A 21,483-nucleotide genomic window follows, 5' to 3' on the forward strand; every position below is an offset into this window, starting at 1 on the left:
TTTCAGCAGAGTTCATAGAACGTTCTGTAATAATAGTATTCAAACTTCTCTGCGTCGAGTTCTGTACCTGTGAATGCCAGTGCCCTGATCTGACACGCTCGTAAAGATCAAAGGGCCGTAGAAAAAGCCCAGGAAGTAAACTGGTTGTGGTCAACCCTAAGACTCACTTCGTTTTAAGGACCGATAAATAGAGGCGCCAGGTTAAATGCCCCAAGGTGGTCTCGATTATGCTGTCTTTCTAATGCGTAAATCCTTCGTAAATTCGTAGATGCGTAAATCCCACAAAATAGGATTTTTTAAACCAAATACATGCTCCTTCAGAGCGCATCCTGTTGGCGCGATGCAACAATACATGCTTTGTGTACTTAGATGGACCTTTCATTTAATTTCCTTCATTTATTTTACCCTCACGGCCAGGGGCTTTACAGAGGGGAGTGGGTAAAAACAACCAAAGATACAACAAAAGCAGCACGAGTGATGATATAAATTATTAGATAGTTTCGGCAAAAACAGTGTCAACTAAGTCCCTTCGGAATTGTAGAGGCCTTGTGATGGCAGCTGTTGGCCCGGGGAGGTGGTTCCAGTCCTGGATGTCCTGGGTATAAATCACTGCGATCACGTCTTAGTGTGACAATGCATTACTCCTATTTTATGTTGATGATCAATGCGTGAAGAGACATAGTACGGTGAAGGAATGAAGGATGTGCGGAGAACCGGAGTTTGGTAAAAAATCTTGTGGCAGAAACAAAGACGGAAGTACCGGCGATGAGTTGGTAAACAAAGTGAATTTTTCGTGGAAGTGACACTCGATGTACGACTATAATTGCGGTAGGTGAAACGGGCGGCATTATTTTGAACACGTTCAAGAGAGTTATTCAGATTTTCACAGCCGGGGTCCCAAATTGGAGAAGCATATTCAGGTATTGGGCGGAATAATGTTTGGCACAGCAGTGTTTTTAGGGCACCAGGGGCAGTAGAAACGTTGCGGCGGAGGTAGCCTAGCGTTCGGTTGGCATTGTTAATTATGTTATCAATGTGAACCGACCAGGTAAGATCTGAGGATATGTGTACCTGTAAATAACGGTAAGATGTTACCAACTCGAGGATAGAACTATTACGGTGATAGGAAGGCAGAGCAGAAGGTAAAGTCTTGAAACCTGTAAAACTTTGCACTTGTTAGTGTTGAGTTCCATCTTCCTAGTGTTGCACCAGGACGTGATTGCGTTAATATCTGTTTGCAAAACTTTAATCAATAAAAGTTGAATGGAAGTTGAATAAGGAATGAATCAATATTTTTACAGAGGCTGTGAATGGTAGGCTGGCGGAAGTTTTCCTGTCGTAATTGATAGTGTCATCATCGTCCCAGACTCTTTACGCTTTGTGGCGAAGGCAACTTTCTGTGCGGCCGCCACAAGGCAACCCGGCTTGCTCGCGCTCTCGGGCGAGATCTCCGCCAACTTTTTCTAGCAGGCATCAGGAGAACCATATTGAAATCAATTCATGCCGAGACGGAGCGTGATCGCGGAAGCAGCGAAGGAGGAGCGGGGAGAAGTGGGCGCGACACGTCACAAGCGCGTCATGTAACTTGCCATCGCTCATTGGCCCTTGCGCTCTGCGGCACCACAGAAATTGGGTTCGGATCCATTCGCTTTGCGGCAAGCTAAACGCAAAGTCCTCGGCATAAACAGGTTTTCACCATCTGCGATGCCGGCAAACGGCCTACGATGCGACACGGCACCGCTAGTGTGTTCTTGTCTTTAATGTTTCAAGCTAATCTAGGTACTTCAGGAAAACATACTGCAATTTGCCGCTAACATGACTCCACCATTGTTCCGAGCTTTGTACTCACCAGTGGAGTCGTAAGCGCTGCGTTCTTGTAGTCTGCTCACATTGAATGGGCTTTCACAGTAAAGGTGGTTAAAGAAAACAGCTGTAATTTTTATTCAACCAGACATTTTCTGAAAAGAAAATATATGGCGTTTGACTGCCCATGTGACCATGAAACTTTAAACAATTTATCTGAGCCGCTGTTTGAATTCAACATCAGTCCTAATTTTTACACGAATAAAACGAAGCCGCGCTCCTAAGCAATTCCAGTAGCAACACATAGCTATCTAAAAACCGAGAGCACCACGTCCTGTTTGCTGGGGTGAAACTGCAGCCATTGGATGTTTTATTCAGCTAGTTAATTCACAAGTACGCTAAATTGCAAATTAGAAACCATACTACTTTTTGAATTACAGCGCAAACATGTCAAAAGACGATAGCAAGAGGACACATGAAGCGATTCGTGTGTCCTCCTGCTGTCGTCCTTTGTCTCCTAGTTTGCGCTGTGGTTCAACATGCATCACCAACTCTCCCAAGTTTTCACGTGGATAATCCTACCTTGTCGCACGCCTTGGGACCGTGCCCAATTTGAAGTGCACTCGTAGTGTGTATTCCAATTTGAAGTGCACACTGCATCGTTTCGCAGAAACACTTCCATTCATATTTCAGCAGCTTTGCAGTCCAATTATTTAGGCTAATATCAATGTCAGCCACTTTTTTGGCTATCGCTTCTAAAAAAAACTAGCTTCATTCTTCGCACGTGTTGGGTTATTCACTTGACAACTTATTCTACAAAATCGGCGTGTTTAAGGTGTGCATTTAACTTCCCGCAATGACATTAAAAACGTAGTCTGAGAGAAAACCTGCGGTGAACGAACAGGACCACTTGTGCTCACATGCACCTGTATGGTTCTCCCGGTGTCATTCTCGGTGAAGAACGACGTCACGGCGTTTCCTTCCAGGGTGGACTCGGTCACGTGCAGTGCCTGGAACACGAGCACGCCGGGCAGCACATTTTGAAACACAGCGCCTCCGTCACTTCCCAGCACGCCGGACGGGATTCGACGTCGTGGGGCCACGGCTTGAACCAGGGACGCCAGCGCAAGTGGGTGTGCCTGGAGATTAGGCTGCGGGATAGGGATTGGACCCGAAGGCACGGGCAGCCCATCGCCAACGCGTTGCTCCGGTCGAGGGCCGGATGGCAGGCTGAGCCGGTTGCGCGAGGACGTGACACTGTAGTTCGAATGATTACGGGCATCATTCAAATACCGCCGAAAAAGGGGTCCAACTACGAATGAGTAATGACGCCTGAAATAATTTTTATTTTAATAATCTAGGAAATTCCTGGGAGGGGAAGAATGAAATGGCCAAATTAGAGAAGTTACAAGAATGGAATTTAAACCTCCACAATGCAGTAGAAATGGAATGGTTTACCAGCCAGGTGGCCCACTGCCATTAGGCGTTCGTTTTCGCATCACGCCAGAGTTGGAGCAGACTGTGCTCTGGCGTCACCTGCCCTGCCTTAGGGTGCCTATATTACGAAATGTTCCGTAGAACAGAACCCGGCGAAATTTCTGCGACGCATGGTGTTTTGCTGTATCAAAAACTCGAGTTTAGCGAGTTGTTGGTTAGCCTAAGGTGAGCCTAAAAGCCTGTCAAGCAACGCCTGATAAATTGCACATCCAGCGGCGTACACACGTAGTCATCATTTTTTTCTTGATGCAAGGGTACAATGCAATGGCTAGATCTACCTTTATTCAGCTAGTACCATGAAGCCGTATTGCTGTCGATGACGTATGCTCGACTCACGTTCCGAATGCCCTTGGTTCTATCTTTATACAGCCCAATCTCTCGTAAGTTTGTAAGTTCAATTGCACTACTTTGCTTAGTTTGTGCTGTCCGCCATCTCAGGAGCCTCTTTTTCCGGCTGTTTTCCTGCTCAATAAGCGATGTGTGACTTTATAGCTATAATCCTTCAGTGAGAGAACAGGAGAGCTTGATTGCCTGCAGCAATGCCGAATGTAGGTGTTAGCATTGCCGACAGTCTCAGTGGAGAGCAGTTCTCTTGCAGGCATACTGACTGGCACTGAAAGGCCGCCATGTTTTCGTATATCCTAGTATTTGCAACTAAGGCAATGCTGGAACGTATACGCAGGGCCCGGATGGAGGCATTAGTTTTCCCTGCAGCTGCTTAATAATCGAGTTGTGTTCGTGTGTGGGCGACTTGAATGAGGATAGCACAGCAACAGCAACACTTCAGGAACTGCACCCCTGCCCAATTAAAAAAGGCAATGTTCAGAATCACCAGAGAAACTGAGCTTGCCTAGCGAGAATTAACCTGGGACAATCGTAGGAGTCTCATTGTGCTTCTTCGGAACCTACATGCCCAGAAATCACAACGCCCTAAACTTCAGAAAAACCAACAAGGCTTTCGTCCCTCGCCTATCACTCACCACGAAATATATTCTAGAGGTATATGCACACTGTCAGTGAGCGTAAAAATTGCATTTTCGGCGGCTTGTTTTATTGGGAGAGCAAAACTTGACTCGAATATTTTTTTTGCGAACAGGTTGCGTTCGTAAAGCGAAATATCTAATACATATGTAACTCAATAGTGTCTGTTAAAATATCAAGCCAACAGCATTTAGTTCAGTTCTTTGTTCCGAAATGACGGCTGAGCGCTGCAATCCACTCAGTTTCTACATATGCACATTTCTGTTCTTTCGACTTTTATTACGAGTGGTTTTTCTTGTTGTATGGATCTAGGTAAATTCATGACAACGATTTTAGATGGTGAAAATAAACAATGAGGAATGAATTTATTCTTGCAGCAGGCGCAAATGACGGGCTACTATTACTGAAAGCAATCTCATCGAGGAACGTAGTTGGAATATTATAAACGCCTCCATTATCCACATCGCTCTTCGCTACACGAACTGCGAGTTGTGTTCGCTTTCTTGACGGCTAAAACAACGTTTACCATATTAGGCTTCTACAATTCTCTCTAAGATGTTCTCAATTAAAAAACGTAGAGGAAGCTGCTGAAGATAAATTCGCTTCTCTTGGATTACTGTGTCTGTAATGGGAACAATGCAATCACCGTCATCAAGCCTGATGATGTCCACAGGAGAACGAAGGTCTCCCTCATCACCTTCCTGCCACTGCTTCTTGTGTCATTCAAGCCCATTCTTTTATCCTGAAATTTTTACCTCATCCCTCCCCGAGTTTTCTCTCTCCGCCTAGGTATCGGGCCGTATTTTTTTACGTGATCTTTCACAAGGTGCTCCACCTGTGGTTGATTGTTTACAACCCCTGTGTGGTCCAACCCCATTTTCTGGCCATGTTAGATAGGGCGTCTCACACTACGATTTCCTCTACACGAGTTCGCTCCCTAAGCAGTGACTCATGCTCTTATCCTTGAGGACTACACATCTCAAGAGATCCCCGTACCTTTTTCCGATGGAGAGGCAGTAATTGCATTCAAGGCACTTAGTAACACTCCAAGTTTCGGCGTCAGAAGTGAGAACAAGAAGTATGGATGCCCGCTCGTAGCAGTGACTCCCTAGTCAAACTCTAAAAAAGTTCGTGCTTTCTTGCCACTGGCAACTTGCGATTTCCTGCAAAGTGCAAGTGATGCGAGCATCTACACTCTACCCAATACGGAGGGAATAATTCACTGTAACTAGAAGCGTGGCAGGAGCACTGGCTTTTTCATCAGTGCGGTGGAATTTAAAGGTAGCTTGTAATTACAGTAGATGTTAAAATAGAAAGACACTTGAAGTGAACTACTCCTTACCAAATTATAGAGAAATTGAAATCTGCTTGATTGCTAAAGAAAGATGTTAGCTGCAGCAACGCTTGCACAGTAGTTCCTAGCGTACAAGTCTGCACAGAGGTAAGCTACTGTTCATGCTTGTGAGCATTTGCCGGATTCGCCTCTTCATGTTACTATTCTGAGACATTATTCCTTGTAATCTAAATCGGTACTGATAAGTGGTTGGGGCTAGACTAACCTACACAATAAACTTTTTTACACCCTTTTACCATAAAGGACGTAGCAAAAGTGGAAAAAGGGTGTTGGGAGGCGTTTACACCCTTTTTCTTGAACCTCAAACCCCTTTTCCTAGCTCTACACCTTTTTTGTGTGAAAAAAAAGGGTGTTGATCCACTTCAACACCCTTGCTTTTTCTTAGGGTGTTGAAAGGGTGTGGAAAAGGTGTTCAGCTGTTTATTGAATAAGGCCTTGCTTGAATGCATAATAGCACTGTAAAGAAGACATCCTCTTATATGCTCCTCTACTCGCAGGAAATTTTCAAATGCAAAAAAAAATAATTGCTCGTATGCATTGATCGCTCGTTTCCATATGCGCTGCACGTCCCAAGTTTCACGCTGCATGTTTCACGTCCTAAGTATCGCTTGGGACGTGAAACACCAATTTGAACCTTCAAAATTAAAAAGACTATAGTCGTTTGGCGAAACGGGTGTTTACTGACTGCAGCACGCTTGGCTTTCTGTAGGTTGTTGAAACGGTGTGACATAGGTGTTCAGTTGCAAAAAAAAAAAAACAGCGGAGCTGGGGGTCGACGTAGTTTCTTCCGGTGTTGCTGTTTTTTATGTTTGCTAAGCTTCGCAATCTTCTTGCTAAGCTAGCATTACCGCACAAGGGTTAGGCCTAGTGTAACCAGATTTTACAACGCTGTTCCGGTGTGTCCCCCCCCCCTCCCCACTGCCAGGGAATCCAAGGGGGAAACAAGCCAGGTCGGTCACCAGCTCGGTCACCAGCTACACTGTTTCTCCAGCCTTGCACCACCATTGCCAGCTGCGCCATTTTTTGCCTTTTACAATCCAAAAAAAAGACTAGTACCTCTGAAATCGTATAGTAACAGGTACGCATACGCATACGCCCCTTGTGCTAACAATCTAACAAGCTCGAAAGCCGACTTCACCGTTATAATACGCTATCTTTGGTGGTGCACACTTTAAAGGTGCCGCAGCTCTTTTTCTTTGTATTTTTTTGCTAACGCCACGGAAACTAGCTGAAGCTAACAGAGCTTCACTGGTAATAAATTATGCCCATTCATATTGCTTTAAACATTGTGAGGTACAAAACACCCCCGATTATAGAAAACGTTCAGTCGACCCGTGTAAACAGCTAGAAAAGGCCTTCAAAGTTGGAGGTCTCTTCACCTTTTTTTTAGTTGGCGGTCTTTTCTTGCACCCTTCTTCTTACACCCTTTTTCTTTACTCCCCTTTTCTTAGTTTTGAGCACCCTTATTTGTAGCTTTACACCTTTCTGGGACAAAGGCTGTTGAAATAATCAACACCCTTTTTGAAGGTGGTTAAGGTGGCGCGGAAGATTTGTTCGGTATTTAATAAAATTCTGTAAGTAGCATTTAGAACACACAACCTACCTTGTGATTAAAAAATTTGCGCCAATCCACCCTGTGAATGTAGTTGGTAAGAAAAGCCGTAAACGGCACCCACAACGATTACCCATGCGACGTCCCTTAAATTCAGTCACGTCGCTCTGCAAATACTGAAACTAGAGAGAAGTTACATGCACTTAACCACACCATTTATTACTTCAAAGAGATATTCTTGGTTAGTTTAAGTGAATGATACTGCAGAACGGTGGTTGGTTGAGTTGTATTTGTGTAGCACATGAGTGGAAACTTTTTTATAAAATTAAAGGAAAGTCGAACCCGGTGATAGACGATCTCACTTCTCCATCTCTGCCGCAGCGGACAGAGCGACGAGATTGGTGGCCGAGATGGTGTAGGAGGACGAGAAGACGAAGGAGCAGGAGCAGATGGGAGAGCAGGAGGATCTGGAGGAGGGGGAGGAGGAGGAAGACGTACTTTTATTCAGATTTCTGAACGGCCCAGAGTGCGGCCCAGGGGAGTGGTTCTTCACTTGAGCCCATATGCAGTCCGTGCTGCCTGTGCTCTGTCCACCAACTGAAGCTGGGTGGACAGGCAGAGGCTGGACAGCAGCATCTCCAATTTCTCTGGTTGGGTAATTGACGGAAAGTGAGAAGGGTGCTCAAGGCTGAAGTCACACACCCCGAATATGTGGCGGAGTGTTCCTACTTCTGAGCAATATTTACATTCAGCGTCGTAGCAATTCGGGTGCATTAAGTGAAGGCGCATCGGGTGTGGGAAGGAGCTGGATTGTATGTGCCGTAGGGTAGTTTGTTGTTCTCTGGAAAGGTCAAGGCGAAGGTAGTGTCTGTCTCTGAAGGCGATAATGCTAGGTTATGTCCCTGAACGAGCCAACGGGTGACTGTCCTCGTGCAGCTCAATAGCACGAAGGGTAAAAGCGAAGGCTTGTTGGTGGGCGTATTTATTGCCCTCCATGAAAGCGTGAGCGCATGTCCACATTAACTGAATGGAACGGTTTAGGCAGTGGTTTTTCAGCACATGCAGTGCACGTCGGGACACCCAACCCGACTGGTAATTCCGTTAGGCTTGTTGGGAATCGGTTACTACCTTCCGAACGAATGGTTGCTGCCATCATGACTTGGGTCTTGAGTGAGGCACACGCAAGGAGGTTGGTTCTGTAGGTAACCACTATGATGGCGCACTACTGCCCTCGAAGTTGGGAGGCGTCAATGTAGATAACTGCATGATGCTCACAGAGGGTGGTGTTGAGAACTTGAGCACGTGCCGGTCGGCGATCCTCGTCGTGTGAGGGGTTCATATTTCTAAGAAAGGGGAGCATCTTTAGTTCTTGTCGCCAAGAGTGCGGGAGTACATCAAGCGGAGTGACAGTCTGTGCTGCCCAGCCAATCTGGTGAAGGATGTGTAGATCCACCGCAGTTCTGCTAATCCTGAGCTTCTGGTTAGAAAGATGGCCCTCTATCAGCTATTCCACAGTGTTGTGGAGCCCCGTGGTAAGCAGCGTCTCTGTAGGCGCACTCAGGGGAAGACCAACGGCCTGCTCAACCGACTTCCTAATTATTATATAAAGCCTCTTTATGTCCTCCTTGCCGAGAAGAAGACAGGGGGTTGACGTCAGTGATTCTCGAGAGGACAAAAGCTTGAATTATTCAACAGGTATCGGATTACCTGAGGCCTCGAGTCTTGGTGCAACTCGCCTGATCACGGCTAAAGCCTGTGTCATCCAGTGTCCACGTAAAAAATCGCAGCTCCTTGAAGTCAGTCCTCACTCCAAACGGCACATCAAGGAACACATTCGAGTACGCCTTGATGGCCAGTGCATCACTCCAAGCCCCAGCAACAAGATACCGGGCCAACATCTCCTGGCCAACACCAAGACGGACGCATCGTTGCAGCGCCTCAAACACAGCATCAATCAAATCATACACATGATCAGGCGAGTTGCCACCAAGAAGCGAGGCCTCAAGGAATCCCATACATTTGCATTAATTCAAGCTTTTGTTCTCTCGAGAATCACTTACGTCAAGCCCCTGTCTTCTTCTCGGCAAGGAGGACATAAAGAGGCTTTGTATAATGATTAGACAGGCGGTTGAGCAGGCCATTGATCTTCCCCTGCGTGCGTCAACAGAGAGGCGCCTTCCCCGGCGCTCCACAACACGGTGGAAGAGCTGATAGATGCCACCTTCCTAACCGGAAGCTCCGAATGAGCATAACTGCGGTTGGTCGCCGCATCCTTCAGCAGATTGGCTGGGCAGCACAGAATGTCCCTCCGCTTGATGTACTCCCGCACTCTTGGCGACCAGAAGTAAAGATGCACCTTCTTAGAAATATGAACCCTTCACAAGACGAGGGTCACCGACAGGCACGGGCTCAAGGTTTCAACACCACCCTCTGTGGAGATCATGCAGTTATCTACACTGACGCCTCCCAACATCCAGGGCAGTAGTACGCCATCATCGTGGCTACCTCCAGAACTAACCTCTTTGCGTGTGCCTCACTCGAGGTCCAAGACATGGTGGCGGCAGAAGCGGCAGCCATAGGCTTGGCTCTCAATCAACCACGGGTTCGGAAGGTAGTAACTGATTCCCAACAAGCCTACCGGAATTACCAGTGGGGTTGAGTGTCCCGACGTGCACAGCGTGTGCTAAAATACCGCTCCTTAAATGGTTCCATTCAGCTTATCTGGACACACCCCCACGCCTCAATGGAGGGCAATGAATACGCCCACCAACAAGCCTGCGCTTTTACCCCCCGTGCTATGGAGTTGCACGAGGACAATCACCCGCTTGTCTCGTACAAACCCTATTATCACTTCACACTGAACTTTAAACAGAACAAATACCCTACGGCTCATACCATCCGACGCGTCTTCACTCAATGCACCCCAATTGCTACGACGTTGAATGTAAATTTTGCTCAGAAGTAGAAACATTCTGCCACATAATTGAGGTGTGCAACTTCATCACTGAGTACCCACCTCTCTTTCCGTTAACTACCCAACAACAGCAATGGAAGATGTTGCTGTCCAGCTCTATCTGACTACCCAGCTTCAGTTGGTGGACAGAGCAGACGCGGGCCGGAATGCATGTGGGCTCTAGTGAATAACGAACCACTCCCCTGGGCCGCACTCTGGGCCGTTCAGAGATCTGAATACAAGTACTTCTTCCTCCTACAGCTTCTCCTCCTGCTGCTCTTCCTGTTCCTCCTCCTGTTCCTCCATCTGCTCCTCCTCCTTCTTCTCGTCCTCCTCCATCTCGGCCGCCGATCTGGTCGCCTACATCCGCGGCGGCAGAGATGGAGAAGTGATATCGTCTAACACCGGGTTCGACTTTCGTTTAATTTTATAAAAAAAGTTTCCACTCATGTGCTACAGAAATACAACTCAACCAACCACCGTTCATGCATCATCATTCACTTAACCTTACCAAGAATATCTCTTTGAAGTAATAAATGGTGTGGTTAAGTGCATGTAACTTCTCTCTAGTTTCACTATTTGCAGGGCGACGTGACTGAATTTAAGGGACGTCGCATGGGTAATCGTTGGGGGTGTCGTTTACGGCTTTCCTTTCCAACCACATTCACAGGGTGGATTGGCGCGAATTTTTTGTGGGTTGCGTGTAAGTCTAGGGGCCCTGTTGTCACGCGCAAGGTGACAACAGGGCAGCTAGACGTGCCGTGGGCGGAGCGAACAGCGGCACGTGAGGTCGCGTGACGCTATCACGTGGCATTAGGCGAGAACGCAGGAGGTAAACCCATAGATGTGCTTGGTGAGTCCACCACCTGTCTTAATTAACCGTCTCAGTGTGGGCTCGTAGCTAAATCGGTAATACCACGGCCTCTCGAGCTGTTGCGCTATTAGTTCCAGGTTTGATTCCTGGCGGTACCAGTAAGTTCTTTTATTTGTTCGCGGGAGTTTTCTGTTGACAAAAGAACCTTTCGGGGGTAGAGGTGTAAAGCTTTGCTTTAAAAAAATTTTCAAACCCGCGTTTTCTTAAATGTATCCGCGTGTTCTCAAATCCGTGTATATTCTCAAATTAAAATCCATACTTCGGAAATTAGTGCTAAAATATCTGTTTTTTGCGACAAGCCAACGGACTCGATCGTGGGGCTTTCCTCTGCTGGATATAAAAGTAAGAACACCACACATATTACTGAGTAAGTATGCACACCCTGTGCCGCTTGCATCCCGTTGCTTTTCTTGCTCTATTCATTTGTGTTCCAACTGTAACGTGTGCGTATTGACTTTTTGCGTTGAATGCTGCGCGCTCCGCCGATTCACATTGCCACTGCGCATGTCATCACCTTAAAAAACGGTGTGAGGATGTTCATCACCCTTTTTTTAGGGTTTTGAGCATCCTCAACACCCTTTCTTTATCCGTACACTTTTTTTTTGCCCAAACACCTTTTAAGGGTGTTAGCCATGGGACCAGATTTTTACACCCTTTTAGGCCAAAAAGGATGTAAAAAAGTTTTTGTGCACCGCTTGAGGTATTTTGTTAGCTGCATGGCAGTACTGGTTAGCCACTTTCAATAAATTTAGCCACTTATCAAAGGGCGAGCTTTTTTGCCCTGATAAAATAAAACTCACACGGGAGCCCGGACATCCTGGGGTTTTTGGCTGTCCTGGCCTTGGGTGACTGGGCCTGACGCAATCGCTCCAGTGTCGATTTCGAAGAGGAACTCCCCGAAAATTCCCTCGTGCGGGGAGTCGTCGCTGTCGTCGATGGGCCTGATTAGCTCCAGCTTGAAGTACACAATCACCGAATCTGGTGGCAGCAACTGACGCAGGGTCTCCACCGCTGCAAGGAGAGTCACAAGTGGGTTAAGCAATTGCTCGTCTTCATTCGTGGATTGTGATCGCGACAATAATACAGCACAGCTTTCACGCTAAATATGTACTTCTAAATATGAAGCCACTTAGGAAAGTTTGGGCAAAGAAACCAAGCGCAAAAAAAAAGAGAGAAAAAGAAAACAGTAAGACAACCACTACGTTGATGCCTATCTGTCGGCCCCGTCATTGTGTGTGGTCGCCCCGCCTGGTGATTAGTTTTATTTTTCTCACTTTTTTATCACTGTGACGGATCAATCTGGCTATTTTGCTTTGTATGCGTTTGCCCCTTTCCTGGGCTGCGACTCCCGTAGAAATGAAAATACGTTTTATGTTAAGCGATCTCCCCGTACTAGGGTGGGACGGATGGTGTGGAATGGGTAAGTAGGGCTAAGGAAGAACTACCGTATTTACCCGCGTAATGATCGCACCCCTGAAGTTTGTCGTCGAAATACGACTTTTTTTATTTCCAGCGCACTGATCGCATCCCGAGCTTGCCGCAGCAATGTGTCGCATGCTGTGTCAAGTCTAGCTGATGATGGTCGTGCTTAGCTATGTTTTCTCCTCTTTCAAAGTGGACATGGCTACGTTATTGCCGCAGACTTTCCAATATTAGCGATATCGGATAGCGTGAGTTCATTATTGGTGCAGAAGAAACTCTCACTAAATGCACATAATGTACTCACAAGATAATAAAAAAAAACGCGCTCAGCTTGCTGCGTTTGCAACCTTGTCTGTAGTTTTGAGGTCCCGCACTGGGACAGCAGCAGCCACTCACTGGTCGAGCTATTCTTCCCTCGCAGCCAACACGTTCCGGCGCGCACCGTAATTCATGAAAACACTGCATTTTGCGTCACTTTTCAACGCGGCTGGGGGTGGTACATGGGGTATTTATTATGTTTTTATTTATCATGCTTAATATGTTCAGGAATGCTATTGTACAAATTCCGACCTGCACCTGGCTTGCGTTTTCCGCGCTGAAACTTTTTCGCGAAAAATTTACCTCAGGTAATGATCGCACCCCTAAATTTGCATCATATTTTTGGAAAAAAAGTGCGATCATTACGCCAGTAAGTACGGTATTAAACCTCCTCCCCCCACAAAAAAATACTGCCCGTGCGCAATAGAATGGTGGCATTTTCATGCGCGGTGTCACGTGGCGATTACGCGAATTATACGGTAGTGTCTGTCCTGACGGAGACATTCCAATTGTGTCAGAGATCTCGGTCAAAACCAAAGTATGGGTACTAGAGCTACAAATAGCAAGATGGCGTAGACATAGCCGCATCCCCTTTCCATCCCCCCTTGTAAACGCTCCAGGTCGGATGACCGCTGCATAGTCGTGCTTCCATGCCCAGAAGCCTTGTTTCTGTGCCTTATGTTTGCTATTATGTGGTGACGTTGAGGTACACCCGGGGCCCAATGATGAAATACTGCGATTAGTGAAGGAAACTAATGAGCGCTGCATTTGAATTCAGACTAACCAAACCAACTTGTCTAAGGCAGTCGACGAAGTTAAAGCCGCTCTTGATTCGGTCGCGGCTTCTGTTTCTGCCATCAGTACCCGCCTCGAAGCCGTTGAGAAACGGGCTACTACTCTTGAAGGTTGTCAGCGTGACATGGCTTCTTTAGGCCAAACTGATTGTCTCCTTAATGAAATAATCACTCTACGAGCAAGGCTTGACGACGCCGAGGACCGCTCGCGGCGCAACAATCTTCTGCTTTTCGGTTTCGCAGACAGCCCGAAGGAAAGTTGGCAAGAATGAGAACAGCGGATTGTGTCGTTTGCCTCTCAAAAACTAAACTTAGAAATCGCCGCAGAAAATATTGAGCGCGCTCAAAGGATAGGTCTATATGCTCGAAATAAGCAGAGGCCTATTGTGGTAAAATTTGCTTCTTACAAAACAAAATAGTTGGTGCAGTCAACGCAATCGTTGCTGGACGATACCGAATTTTACATCAGAGATGACCTTTCACTTGCAACACGAACTGCCCGCAAGAAATTGCTTGAGTACGGGAAAGGTCTTAATACTTCTTACAAACTGCGCCAGAATAGGCTCTCTGTTGGTGATAAGAACTACGTGTACAACGCTAGCGCTGACTGTGTGCATGAAAGTAAGGCGAGAACCTCTGCCTCGGCACCTGCTGTATCATCCCCACTTGACGCGTTCAGGACGGGTGTGTGGACAGCCGAGCGGCAGCTAGGGGTGCGCGAGGGGTAGTGGTCCTCAACACGAGAATAAAGCGTCCGTCCTCTACATAAACATTCGTAGCCTGTACAGTAAAAAGGAAAGCCTTAGCTCTTTAATAAATGACTCCGAGGCTGATATTGTTGCACTTACCGAGACATGGCTGTCAAGTAAAATAGCATCGACTGAGCTATTTCAGTGCAACAAAAAGTACGTGGTGTATAGACGTGACCGTGGTTGTAAAATCGGTGGTGGTGTTTTAATTGCTGTTAGTGACCATTTGGAGTCTTTTCTAATCATGCTTCATTCTAATCTAGAGATTCTTTGGTGTTGCATAACTTACAATTTCAAAAAATTCATATTTGGCGTTTGTTATCAGTCCCTCTCTAGTGCTGGTGGTTTTTACGAGAATCTTCACGATTGCTTGAACCAGATTGCAGTGCGTTATCCGGGTGTGCCACTTTTCCTTGTCGGTGAGTTTAATTTTTCAACAATTAAATGGGCGTATGCGTGTCCTTTTGCCAATCCTGCGTCTGCCGAGGCTGCGAGTTTTCTTAACGTCTGTTCCGAATTTAGTTTATCACAGCTAGTCTGTCAACCAACACGTGTCACGCCTACAACATCTTCTTTGCTTGACTTAATTCTGACGTCATCCCCTGGCATCACTTCTCCCATTACGCACGTGCCTGGGTTAAGTGACCACGACGTGCTTCATTTTACTTTTTCCCTTCCCCCCAGTAGAAAACCTAAGCGGCTAAAACTAATCAGAGATTATAACAGAGCTAACTTCGAGGCTATAAACTCTGAACTTTGCGCCTTTATGGATACTTTGCTGCCATGTGGCATTGAACAAAGCAATGAAGACTTATGGTCCTCTTACAGATGTAAGGTTTTAGACCTAATTAATAAATACATACCTTTGAGGAATGTGTAGAGCAACTCTAATGCTGCCTGGTATACGCGCTATCTTAAAAGACTATCCAATAAGAAAGCGAAGCTCTTCCGTGCTGCTAAAAAATAGTCAAGTTCGGCGAGGTGGGCTGCCTCTAAGCTAGCAGCAGCATCCTACGCGAAAGCATTGAAAACGGCTAAGAGTAATTTTAAATGCAGAGCATTTCTTTAACTCACAATGTTATGCGTCCGTAACTCGGCGTCCGCACCACGGCAGCTGCGCCCTCTCCCCCACTCCTCCTCGCCCTCAACACGCTCGCAACAACAGATGCAGCGCGCGCTCCGGCGTTGCAAGCACCGTAGCAACAGCAGGTGCGGGCGCGTTGTGGCGTGACGGTGGCGTGATAGCGCGCTCTCTCTCCGCCTCCTCTCCCTCTACTGCGTTCGTTGGGAATATAAACCCGGGTGTCGGCGCGTCAGCCGCACTCCAGTTCTGCTTCGCGTTCTTCTCGGCGGGGTTGTCGCAGTTGCTAAGCGATGGAAGCAAGACCTTCAACTAGTACCGCGACGCAATCCAACTTCCGCGTCGCGGCACCAGTTCAAGACATCGTGTCATCGTCATCTTCATCTTCGGGATCAACGGCATCAACGGCATCGTCAGCGGAAGACAAGGCGGCGAGGCGGCGGGCTGCGACGCCGAGCGCAAGCGGCGTAAGCGCGCTGCCGAGCGCAAGCGGCGTAAGCGCGCTGCCGACGCCGACCTACGACCTTGTCCTACAACCTACGACCAACAACAACAACAACCCTACCACCACCATTACAACACCCATTGCCACCGCCACGCGCGTAACGCCGCTAATGCTCTGCATTTACTCGTGCCCCTCCCGCGGGGGCATGTCGGGTTTTTTTTCCACTGTACCCTACCCTCCTTACTAAAAACTAACCCTAAGCGTTTTTGGAGCACTATGAAGCCGAATCAGGACTGTAACGTTTGTCTGGTAGACATGTCGGGAGAACCAGTTGCGAACCATTTGTGTGCATCTGTACTTAGTACTTACTGATAGTTTTGCGAATTCTTTTTCTGACCCCTTCATCAGTGATTTCCCCCCTATTAGGAGTCTAATTTTTTCCCCATGGACCCATTAACTCTTGATCCTGCTGGTATTGCAGCCATAATATCTAAATTAAAAAGGTCGCCATCCTGTGGTACTGATGACATAACCTCTAAATTTCTTCAGAATACTAAAGAGTACAGCTCAATTATATTGTATTTCATTTATACCAAATCTATTGACGAGAGTTACTTGCCCAGGGAGTCGAAGACCGGCAGGGTGGTTCCACTCTACAAGTCAGGTGACGCGCATAACCCCTCAAACTACCGTCCCATATCCATTACTTCCATTCCTTGTAAAATCCTCGAACACATAATATTCACTCATTTGGTTAACATTCTTGAGTCCAATCAGTTTTTTTCATAATTCCCAACATGGTTTCAGAAAAAAAACTTTTCTTGTGAAACTCAACTTATTACGTTTACCAATGACTCGCATGCATTTCTTGACTCCTCTTTTGTAACTGACTGTGTCTTTCTGGATTTTTCCAAAGCGTTTGATAAAGTTAATCATCAACTTCTCCTATTGAAATTACGTAATTTGAAAATTGTTCCCCAAGTCTTACAATAGATAGAAGTATTTCTTTCTAACGGAACTCAGTTTGTGTCTACTAATCAAACTACCTCCACTAAGGTACCTGTGCGCTCAGGTGTACCTCAGGGCTCTGTGCTAGGACCCTTACTTTTTTTTATATACATAACGACCTGCCTTTGCCTTTTTGCTGATGACTGTGTGCTTTATCGTAACATTACTAGTTACTCTGACGTTGAATATCTACAATCTGACCTTAATTATATTTATACTTGGTGCAAACTTTGGCATATGGAGCTTAACATAACTAAATGTAAAGTGATGAGGATATGCCGTAATCAATTAACGTGTCCTGGTTATTTTTAACGTAATCAATTAACGTGTCCGTAGTCGAATATTACCTTGGTGTGCACATAACTAACACCCTCTCCTGGTGTCGACATATTGATTTTATAACATCTAAGGCTAACGCATGCTTGGATACTTAAAGCGAAATTTTTCCTTAGCCCCTTCTTCTCTCAAAAACCAGTTATATGTTACTTATGTGCGCTACATACTAGAGTATGCTTCGTCAACGTGGGATCCTGGATATACTAATCTAACTAACCAACTTGAAGCTGTAAAAAACCGTTCTGTAAGATTCATACTTTCTAACTATCATCCTACGGCCAGTGTAACTACTATGAAATCCAGTCTGAACTTAACTCCTCTCGCTACACGTAGAAAACTGCCCCGTCTGTGCCTATTCCAGAAAGTGTATCATAATAACCATGTGCTCAAATCACGCTGGATACAACCCGCACGTTTCATATCTGAAAGACTTGACCATCGTCACAAAGTTCATATCCCGCACCAAAACACTGTCATCTACTCTCATTCGTTTTTGCCGAAAACGTGCCGTGCGTGGAACCACCTGCCTGCTTCATTAGCTTGCATTACTAACCCTAACCATTTCCGGAAAGCATTGTCAAGTTCAAATTTGCTGTGAATTTTTTTCCCAATACTTTCTAGTATGGAGTGCTTTTTTGTTTTTCGGTGTTTATTGTTTCTTTTTTTCTCTTTTTCTTCTTAGTGTATTCTGTGCTTGTGTCGATCCGCCGTTACTGTGTTCTTTTACGGAGAATGATGTGCGCTTACCATTTCTTTTTATTTTTGCTCCGAGTGTGATTTCGTTTATGGCTGCGGTTATTCCATTTGCTTTACCAGCTTCTTAAACATTGTTTTATATTTTTGTGTGTACAATCCTTAAACTTTTGTCGCGTGCTTTTGACGTCTTTTTTTTTTGCTTCTATGTAAGCCCCTCCCCTCTACAATGCTTGTATGCCCTGAGAGTAAAATAAATAAATAAATAAATAAATGAAATGCCAAAGCACTGTCACATCCAGTGTTGGAGTGTAACAGCTCGTTATCGTTATCAGATAAAGAGGCTGGTTGTTTCTAAAAGTACCGACATTGAAACGTGTCATCAGCTGCGATTATAATTGATATTTGTTATTGGTCTTATGAACAGCCGCATGCCCGCATTTGGTTTTCCTTCGCAGCCTGTTCTATTGAACTGTTGCTAATCTCAGCGTGTGTATTGTGCACGGAGTAGTGTTGTGTTACGCTCTCCTTTGCGTGTACGTCTTTGCGTGTACTCTGCCCTGCGTCAATTACGTTACCCTCCTCACCGCTGTCTTCCCTCCCCTCCACCTATGGTGATTTTGATTGATTGTGGATTTTAACGCGCCGACGCAGTGCAGTCGGTGAGGAGCGCCGTAGTGGAGGGCTCCGGATTAATTTTGAGCACCTGGGGATCTTTAACGGGCGCCGAAATCTCGTACACACGGGCGTTTTTGCTTCTCGCCTCCATGAGAAAATGGCAGCCACGGCCGGGAAACGAGCCCGCGTCCTCGTGCTCAGCCGCACAACTCCATCTATGGTGGGTCACCGGTGATAATCTAGTAGAGGCATGAGGGCGGCTCAGGGTTTACACGCTCGTAAGCGCTGGAATGCGTGACTCATATGTGATGCATCCACAAGAAACCTGTGACCCACGCATTACTTGGTGCCCATCCGAGCCCGAGTGCCTACCCCGATAGTCGGGAATACGTTATTCTACGGACTCACCACTAGTAACCCGCGCCGACGCAACCCGCACCAGTACCCCGAGCCGTCCCACGAATTCTTAGTGACACACGGACACAGGAGTCTCTCTTATGACCCGCCCTAGTCACATGTCGGTAACCTGTGAGTCAACTACCCGTAACCCATTCACCCACAATTAAGAGTGACTCACTAGTGGTTTTACAGCGAAGCTCTTAATATAACACAAAATACATACATTGAACCGCGGAGCACAAGCATACTACAGGGATTATCGTAATGTTCGGTATATGGTGGGTACAAGATAACTTCTGCTTTGGTATACCTTTTACAAAATACACCTGTTCTTATTTATTGCAAGCCACTGGGAGCTTGCTTTCACTTAACTCTGGCGACAAGATGATCACTGTGGAATCGCGGGGCATAGATACGGCAGAATGCAAATTGTTTTCAGTTGTTAAGTCGCCATGCGATCATGTGCTGGTCTTCTGCGTTTCCATTTCTGTGTGTGTGTGGGAACACGTCCGAACACCCTGCATATTTGTGTGGCTGAAATCTATTGGAACATTTTTGTGCATCAAAAATGAAGTTGTGCGTCAAGAATGAACTGCATCAAAAGCGGCCACTTTTCTGATGGAGGCGCAAAGCGAAAACGCCCGTGTGTTCGAGATCTCGGCGCACGTAAAAGATCCCCAGGTGGTCAGAATTATTCCGGTGCCCTCCTCTACGGCGCGCCTCATCGCCAGTATAGCGTCGGCGCGTTAGACCTCATAATTCATAAATCAAAATTCGTTTCCATTTCACCGACCTCCAACCAGTCGATAAAAAAGGGTGCAAAATGTTTCAATTTTTTATTTCAATTTTTCATATCGGTGAGGCATTTTTTCAGGCAGACATTTTTCAATGTCTCACTGAGGGCATCCGTGTGCGCCACAAAACGCACTGCAGAAAAGCCTACTTTCTCTGACGATGACGATGATCGTGGGTGAAGGGAAAGAAAAAAGACCTCTTTCCGTGGTCGGAATTGGACCTGGGTCCCCCGCGTCATAAAGCCAACGTCTGTCTGACTGGCCAACTCTGACACTTGTTTTCTTCATTACCACTGTTCGACGTAGAACAACTCACGCAAAGGGCGTAACGGTACCATTAACGAAACGTGGTACAAAACATGTACAATACATGACGCGGCCAGCCGTCACTCAGGCTTGGCTTAGTCATTTGTTCATTACTGGATGCCACCAATGGTTGTACCGTCATGGACAATTCACATACGAATCGCCGAGCGCACGGCCGAAGATACCGGTGCCGTCACCCGGCAGCGGCCGTAGAAAACGCACGGACATGCGCAGTTGGAAGGCCGGGAGTGAGGGTGCGTGCCCCATAGAGTTTCTTAGTAAGTAGGAAACTGAGCCCTGTAAGCCATGTCGTCGCAGGGGTTTATAGGAAGACTCCCCTTTTTGGCTTGGGCTTGGCATGACAGTGGGATTCTTAAGCGGTTTTGGGGATTTGCTTTCTTCACTGTGCGTTAGCACGTTTACGAGCTACAAGGAAGCCGAAATCCTCCCGTTTCTGTGGTAGCCGTGTTCTGTGAAACAGCAGACAATTCGTGATCGCACCTGACGTTGCTGATGCCGCAGTCGAAGGACGTATGAGTGAGCGGGTAATATGCCGCCGCGAAATTTGTAGCCGACGAAAAGAAGAAACAAAAAATGACACCGCCTGCCCGCGAGGGAACCCTGAGTTGATGCGAAGCATCTCGGAGATTCCAAAACGTTCACGAGATTGGGTATCCAAATAACGGAAAATGACGGAACTCCGGAAGGCGCAGCGTGACTCAACCGAAGCAGCACCTGAGGGAGCGGCGCGCGGACCGGGTTTATTATAAAGAGCAGATGGAGTGGAGAGGAGGATACGAGAGAGGCGATGCGCATGCGCGCTTATCGCGCAGCTGCGGCGATGTGTTGCGCGCGCGCTATCGCACAGCTGGCGTGGAGAGGGGGGAGAAGAGGAGCAGCGCGTGCGCTATCGCACAGCTGGCGTGGAGAGGGGGAGAAGAGGAGCAGCGCGCGCGCTATCGCACAGCTGGCGTGGAGAGGGGGAGAAGAGGAGCAGCGCGCGCGCTATCGCACAGCTGGCGTGGGGAGAGGGCTAGAGGTGCGGACGGACGACGGACGGACGACGGACGACAGAGCCTAGAGCAAGAGATTCTTTGCATCTAAAACATCCTTCGACGAAGACAAGATACGGCAGATACGGGCCCTTGTATGCGTCCTGTCTTGTCATCGTCTACGACTGCTTAACGCCACGTTTTCATTTTTCTTGTTAAACTAGCTGGCGGTCGCGGCGCACCGGTTCACCAGGAAGGCAACGTTTTTAAAGGGAAGGCTCGAAAAACTTTCGAAACTCTTCAAACAAGTGAATATTTGAAAAAAATGGTAAAATTAATGAAATCACAGTCTCTAATGAGTTACCCCCCAAATATTAACATTGTTCGTAACTACAACCTTGGCCTGCGGAATACCAGACACAACCGTTCCGGCAAAAATACGCCTGACTTCTTTTTTACTTAGTTTTAAAACAGCCTGTATTTATTTTCCACTTACATAATTGCACACTATTCT

General features: G+C 46.7%; 1 protein-coding gene across 1 annotated transcript in view; it reads right to left on the bottom strand.

The window, feature by feature from the left end:
* Positions 1-21,483, bottom strand: part of LOC144142716 (uncharacterized) — a 42,951-nt gene that overhangs the window by 4,473 nt on the left and 16,995 nt on the right. The window contains exons 3-6 of the mRNA XM_077674422.1: positions 11,815-12,025; positions 10,400-10,492; positions 7,550-7,654; positions 2,730-3,060 (exon numbers count right to left, since the gene is read on the bottom strand). Coding sequence (XP_077530548.1) covers positions 2,730-3,060; positions 7,550-7,654; positions 10,400-10,492; positions 11,815-12,025 — 740 coding nt within the window. The remainder of the gene's footprint in view (positions 1-2,729; positions 3,061-7,549; positions 7,655-10,399; positions 10,493-11,814; positions 12,026-21,483) is intronic.

Source organism: Haemaphysalis longicornis, unplaced genomic scaffold (assembly GCF_048455015.1).
Source record: "Haemaphysalis longicornis isolate Haplotype H1 unplaced genomic scaffold, Haemaphysalis longicornis Haplotype H1 scaffold_1, whole genome shotgun sequence".
Taxonomy (NCBI): Eukaryota; Metazoa; Arthropoda; class Arachnida; order Ixodida; family Ixodidae; genus Haemaphysalis; species Haemaphysalis longicornis.